Source organism: Manihot esculenta, chromosome 12 (assembly GCF_001659605.2).
Source record: "Manihot esculenta cultivar AM560-2 chromosome 12, M.esculenta_v8, whole genome shotgun sequence".
Lineage (NCBI taxonomy): Eukaryota > Viridiplantae > Streptophyta > Magnoliopsida > Malpighiales > Euphorbiaceae > Manihot > Manihot esculenta.
Window position 1 is genome coordinate 36,083,894 of NC_035172.2, and position 7,043 is coordinate 36,090,936.

The window sequence follows — 7,043 nt, forward strand, 5'->3', positions numbered from 1 at the left end:
TTATTTTCATTTCTTAATCATTGTGGTAATATATGCTGTGAGTGTGTTTTTTTTTTTTTCTTTTTAGAGAATTTAAAGTTAGATTATTCACCAATTTTAAATGTAATTTTCACTATAATTTGAAAATTAGGAATAAATAAGATAGAGATAAAATTGTAATCAATTTAATTTGATAAAATAATTAAAATAATCTTGAAATATAAAAAAAAAATTGTAAATTAAAAAAACATAAAAGAATACATGGGTTTGTATGGAACCCTAGTTAGTTGTTTAATTGAATTGCTCTAATATTAAAAATACAAAAAATGATATTTATGAAAACAAGTTCTAAGAGTTTATTTATATCTTTATCATATTTAATTTAGAAGGATGGTTAAATTCATTATCCAAGATAGCATCTTTCACACTGGTGTATTAATTCACTTAATCTGAAAATATGTAAGTTCTATAGTACTAGAGAAACAAAATTGTTTTTTTTTTTAAAAAAAAAAAATTTCTGTAAATCTACTTAAAAATAGCCCTAAAAATTGAAATTATGTAAAAATAATATCCAAATATATAATTTTTAAAAAAAAACTAGCTATTTATATATAGTAGTATGGTAAAATCTATCATGTCATGAATTTGTTTGGTGATAAAGTTAGAAATCCGAAGTTATGAGATTGTGATACCTATTTTAAGCAAAACGATTTTGAAAGAGTAAAATAAATTGGAATTTTTATGGAGATACTAAATGAGGGTTATAAATGAAAGTAATGGAATTGGATATGATTTTTGAGAGGTTAAGGTTGCAAATAAACTAAATATATTGTCTAAAAATAAAGATTGATTCTGAGATTGATCCGATTTTTGTCCAGTAAGAGGTATATATACTTAAAATCGTACATCATGCATCTGTCGTATGTTTCTTTAGAAATAAAGTCGTATATCATGCATCTGTCGTATGTTCCTTTAGAAATAATAATTGTGTTTTTCACAAACCTTTTAGATAGCTTATTAATGGGTCAGTTGGCTCATTAACACTTAGTCAGCTGAGTTTATACCTTCCTCAGACTTTTATAGCATGCACATTTAAGATCTCGTGTTTATTTCTTGATAATTCAAAGGTCTAGGTATTAATGTTAAGTATTGTTTGTGAAAAAATCGTGCATGAATAAAGTCCGGTCATGACTAGTTGAGGGTTATAAATGAAAGTAATAGAATTAGGTATGATTTTTTGGAGGTTAAAGTTGCAGATATGAACTAGAGATATTGTCGGAAGATAAAGAAGATAATTATGAGATTATCCAATTTTTATCGAGTAAGAAGTATATATACATAAAGTCGTACATTACGCATCTGTCATATCTCACTTTAAAAATGACAATTGTATTTTCTGTAAATCTTTTAAGCGGCTCGTTAATGGGTCGGTTGGTCCATTAACGCTTAGTCATATGAGTTTATACCTTTTTGAAATCTTTATAGCACGCACATTTAAGATTTTATGTAATTATTAGGGATCATAAATTAGATTTCTAATTTATTTTTTGAAAATTTGAAAGTTTGAGGTATTAGTATTGGGTATTGTTCGTAAAAAGGTCGTGCATGAATGGAATTCCATCGTAACTAATTGGTCGTGCATGAATGGAATTCCATCGTAACTAATTGAATTGTCTAAATATCCGGTCGAAACCAACAAATGTTTTAACTTATACTTTAAAAATTTAAAACATGTATCATAATCTTATAAATCTTATATTTTATATATTATTTATGTAGCTTGAAAAAAAAAACATAGGATCTATTTTCATATAAATATAAAAGAAAATATTGTCTATATTTGAAGTAGCAAGTCAAAGTGAAAGATTAAAACATCTAAATTTTATTTAAATATGTTTACTATAAATTTAAGATAATGAAAATATAAAATTAATTAATTTATATACTTTAAATTTGCAATAAATTACATATAGATAAAAAAAATTATTGAGAAAAAATAATATAAAAAGAAGGTTATGATCAATCTAATAATTGAATAGTTCAATACAATTGAAGCATATCCAGAAGTGACATAGGCAAAGAGATGAGAGAAAGAGAGAAAATTGAAATAAGAAACAAGTGGCTGTTTCAAAACAGGTGGCACAAAACAATGGGAACTCCAAATAATAATTCTTTGTATTTGTTCTTTTTTTTTTGGGTATTTCTAAAATTACTGAAAGTGACAACACAACCACATCACCTTTTTTTTTTAAATATTATATTATTTTTCTTATTTTTGAAATTATTACTGATTTATTGTTGTAACTAATAAATTTTATTTTTTCAATATATGTTAAATAAAAATACACTAAAAATTAATAAATTAATTAATTTCTAAAACAATATTTTCATTTATAATTTAGGATTTTTTAAATAGATAAAAAAAAAATATCTCAAGCTTACTTACATTTTTCATAGTCCATGACTTCTCCACGTATATATCTAAAATTCAGTTCCCCTTTCAGACAAAATTTCAAATTTCAAAGAAAGTTAGAATACTCAGCTGCTGAATCCCTAGTTCTTACATTGTATCAGCATTTCAATCTTTATAAAAGTTATTCTTTCACTTTCATGTGATGAATTGTTTTACATTAAATTATTTGTTCCACTTTATTTATAATTTTAGAAAATTAAAAAGTTATTAATTATTTTTTTTCCAATTTTATCCTTATCTATTATTATAAGATCAATGCAGTTATCTCTTAATTAATTATGAGTATTGATCTCTAAAAAATTAAAAAAAATATAAATAGGTTAAGTATGATGACCGCCGAATTTTTTCACTCCGGTCGGGGACCAGACCCACAATTTCAGCCCATTATCTAGAGGCACTCAAGCCTCATATATGCATCAAGTCTGGTCCACTCAGTCTGGGGACCGGACTCCCACCAATCTCCTCAATCAGGCCGGCCAAGCTATTTGGACCCGATGAACAAATTCTCTATGAGTTTAGCACATATCATATTTTCTGGTCCAGCTCGAAATCAGGAAGGAGACACCTCCCCTTTTTCATGAGGGACCACCCACACGCGCGTTCGGAAGAATCAGGGGCCGTTACGTATGGGGCAGCGATCTAATTTTCTCGTACGTCCATATCAACGTGATAGGGACAGGTGGTCCAATGACATACATTCTGTTACTATATCACTGAACAAAAAAAAACATATAAAAGGAGAAATACTTTCCTTTAAATCTAAACTTTTTCCCGTTTTAGAGAACTCTTGTAAAATCCTATTTTCTGGATCTCAAATTATCAAAGTCCATTATTAGTATTTATTCAATTCTTAAAGTTTTTATACGGTATTTAATTTAATTTGATCATAATACTTTTAATTAGAACCATCAATTTATTTTTAGTTTATTTTCGCATCCACCGAATATTATCAATTTATCTATTTCGGTCGTAGTTTAATAAAAATAGCAGCATGTTTGAATTGGCAACATTTTATTAAGCCCAAACTAAATTCAGCTTGGCCCATCGAATGTAGTGGCAATTGGGTAAGTTATACGACATCCCGTTTTGGGCGAAGAAGAGCCCATCTATGATCCATGCTCTCTAGCCTGTGGATCTCTTCCCTTTCGACTTCACTTGATCAGCAGCCAGCCGCCAAGGAGAGAGACCCAGGGTTTTGTTACTGAGTAGGGTTTTTCATTTCTCTGTCCACGAGATCACAACTCTCTCTTCACACACAGGCTCTCTTTCGATCTCGAAAATGACGAAATTCAGAAAGCTAGGTCGACCCACAGGTCACCGTATGTCTATGCTCAGGTTATTAATTTACATTGTCTTTATACCACTGTTGTCCATTTAAGCTTGTATCAATTTCAGGAAATCTTTAATATGTGATTACGTACTTGTAGAACAATGGTTTCCCAGTTGGTGAAGCATGAGCGCATCGAAACCACTGTTGCCAAGGTGCTTATTTTCAATCTCTTGTTCGACAATTTTAAGGGTTTATGGGAACTATATGTAATTTTGATTGAGATTTTACTTCTTTACTATGTTTAATTTTATATATATGCTCTCTTTTTTTTCTCTTTTTATGTTAAATATGTTGATCGAAAATCTGTTGTAGTTGGGAGAGTGAGCCGATTGAAATCTGGTTTTAGATTATTGTTAAACTGAGACAGTAAGAATAATGTCTGATTTGGTTGATTTAGTTTTTATATAAATGCATGTTCAGTTGGTTGTTCTTTGGGTTTGTGGTAATGGTGGTAAAATGATAATTGGTAAAGGTAATGTTTTGAAAAGAAAGAAGGGGAATTTTACTGAGCTACGTAATTTGTTTTGTTTTCCAATTTTCAGGCAAAAGAGATTCGACGACTTGCAGATAATATGGTGCAGCTTGGGAAAGAGGTGTGCATGTGATTGGTTGTTTGATTGAGTTTGCATTCTATGGCATGCTGCATGTTCTATAAGCTTGAATAGATGATAGAGGCTTAAGAATATGAATGCAAGCTGGTGTAAGTTCCAAGCATCTCAACGAAGGAACATGGTTATGTTGAAAGGGGCTTGCTTGTTCACCAAATGGTTCTCAAGTTGTGAGAAAAGCATTTTACAGAACAGTTCTGGTTTCCGATTTCTGTAAAATTTTCCCTGTATATATTTTGGGAAGAGGCACATGTCTGAGTTAGAAAAAATACCTGTTATGCGGGTTAATTGGAAATATGGGAACTTGGTGTGGCCTTGAATTGAGAACTATTATACAGTGCTAAAACCAGTTGGCTTTCTCTACAACTTAGCTTACTCTAGGAATTGGGATGGGATTGGGGCGAGGATAATTTCATTCTCCATGTTTGTCTCCACTTCAAAGGGGGAATTCCCAACCTGTCTCCTGCCTCCCTGAATTAACTATGTGCATCGGCCTGAAGTTGGGGATCCTCTTGGGGCAGAGATTATACTCCCACCCCACCAATGGGGATGAATTTCCCCCAGTCTGATCCCTGAGAGAACAAAGATGAGAACTTCCCACCTTGTTCAGGGTGGTGGTGGATCCTGCAGGAAAAGAGAAATCACTGCCTCTCTACCTTCCTGACTTGTTTCTTTCATTGGTGAACTATAATATTGTGTGTTTAACATTCATTTTAAGAATTTCTTGACTCTTTCTGGGCCTTTTTCCATTTATGCTTTACTTTGTCCATTAGTTTAAGGATTTTAATTTCATTAATTGATTAAGATATCCCATTTGTTGCTCTTATTGAACTGCTTGAAAGAATAAAACATAGCATTGAAAGTATATGGAGTAACACGCCATCATTATCACATTCTATTTGGGGAAAAAATTACAGGGCACCCTTTGTGCTGCAAGGCGTGCAGCTGCTTTTGTTAGAGGGGATGATGTCATTCACAAGCTATTTACTGAACTGGCTTATCGTTACAAGTAACTCTCATACCTAAATTTTATTTTCCCTCACCCATGTAATATAATATAATGGGCTTATATTATGACTTGCAGGGATAGATCTGGTGGTTACACAAGACTGCTTCGGACCCGTATAAGAGTAGGTGATGCTGCACCGATGGCCTACATTGAGTAAGTTCTCTTATCATCCAATATTGTTTATTTGACTGAGAAACTCATTTCTATAGATGCCAGAAATTTCACTGACAGCTGCATTTGAATGAAATTTGATTTTACTGTTTGTTTGTCTCCCTTTTTTTATTTCTTTTTTTTACCTGTGATGCCTAAGCATGCACTGCTTGATAATTTGGAAAATGATGCTCACCTATCACTATTGCAACACTAATCTCGTGTATCCACTTAGGCTTCTTATAATTTAGAAATGCATTTGATGTTGAAGGAATGAACTAATTCTTAAATGGATACTGTCTAAGATGTATGTAAAAGCGCACATGTATTCCCACAATGGATAGTTGAATTCATTCTTCATATGCATGTTTCACTCTCTCATGCACGTTCTTGAGGTATGTTTTATAATTGCTTTTACTCTTTAAAAATATTTCTATCTTCGTTTTCCTTTATTTGGGTTTCACTAGTATTTTATTGATGCATTTGCATATTTGAACAGGTTTATCGACAGAGAAAATGAGCTTAGACAATCAAAACCTCCAACTCCTCAACCACCACAGAGAGAACCACTGGATCCCTGGACAAAATCCCGCCTCAGCAGACAGTTTGCACCTCCTAAAGAAGAAAAGAAATCTGATGTGTGATATAAAAGTCATTCAGCTTCTTTTTTTCTTCTTCTCAGGATTATGTTTCAACTAATTTATTATCTTGAAATATATCCGGCTTTTTCTGTTCAGCAGTTCAAGTTTTCCTCAAATGTGTATCGGTGCCGATTATACCAGAACAGCAACTACATAAATAACTAGTGATTGTTGTTTTCTGTGAGCAGATAGATGAATAGTGTTCCATTTCACTCAAATCTTCCTTTTCAGCAATTAGGTATAATAAGTGAGACATGTCTTTTAAACTCCTTTTCCTGTTCCTCCTTTTCCCTTTTTTCCCATCTCCAGGAGATGTTTTTTTTATTATAGATACGTATTTGGAGAGGGGAATCTGATTACCAGAGATTTCCACGTATACCTCACCAATCTATCTAGTTGATGATCACCTCAACATCCAAATGCAAACTCATATTTCCTCAAGTAGCCATGGAGAAACTAGCCACATTGATGTAGCCACTTGTAACATTTACAGAAATCTTACCTCAGTTATGCGTGATGGCTCATTATTATTCAAAAATCATGTTAAATTCGATTAACTAAATTACCTTGAATTCATTTTAAAGTTGATTGCTATTACCATAATCGCAACTCAACTTTTTATTTTTGTTTTTATATATTTTAATTAATAATTTACAGAAAATGTTTACTTCTCTTCATAGAGGAAAAAGGGCAGGGATGAGATGTCAATTGGAGAAGTAGGTGATTGGCAATTCTCCAAAAACTCAAGGGATTAATTAGTTGGGTTTTCTTTTTCTTTCTTTTGTAAATCTATATTTTGGATAATTCCCTCATCATGAGTAGCCAGCTTATCAAAAATGGTCCAATGATCATA

General features: G+C 31.7%; 1 protein-coding gene across 1 annotated transcript; it reads left to right on the forward strand.

The window, feature by feature from the left end:
• The first annotated feature begins 3,578 nt into the window (after positions 1 to 3,578).
• On the forward strand, positions 3,579 to 6,377 carry LOC110628691 (50S ribosomal protein L17). The gene is made up of 6 exons (XM_021775485.2): positions 3,579 to 3,787; positions 3,880 to 3,934; positions 4,325 to 4,375; positions 5,308 to 5,399; positions 5,475 to 5,552; positions 6,049 to 6,377. Exons 1-6 carry the CDS (start codon positions 3,732 to 3,734, stop codon positions 6,191 to 6,193), a joined length of 477 nt encoding a protein of 158 aa, XP_021631177.1. The 5' UTR covers positions 3,579 to 3,731; the 3' UTR covers positions 6,194 to 6,377.
• Positions 6,378 to 7,043: the final 666 nt, after the last annotated feature.

Excerpts from the sequence above, each read along its gene's own strand:
- LOC110628691 (XM_021775485.2), top strand. The coding sequence starts at position 3,732 with ATGACGAAATTCAGAAAGCTAGGTCGACCCACAGGTCACCGTATGTCT. Across the intron at positions 4,376-5,307 it reads TGGTGCAGCTTGGGAAAGAG|GGCACCCTTTGTGCTGCAAG; the intron begins GTGTGCATGTGA and ends AAAAAATTACAG. Across the intron at positions 5,400-5,474 it reads GAACTGGCTTATCGTTACAA|GGATAGATCTGGTGGTTACA; the intron begins GTAACTCTCATA and ends TATGACTTGCAG.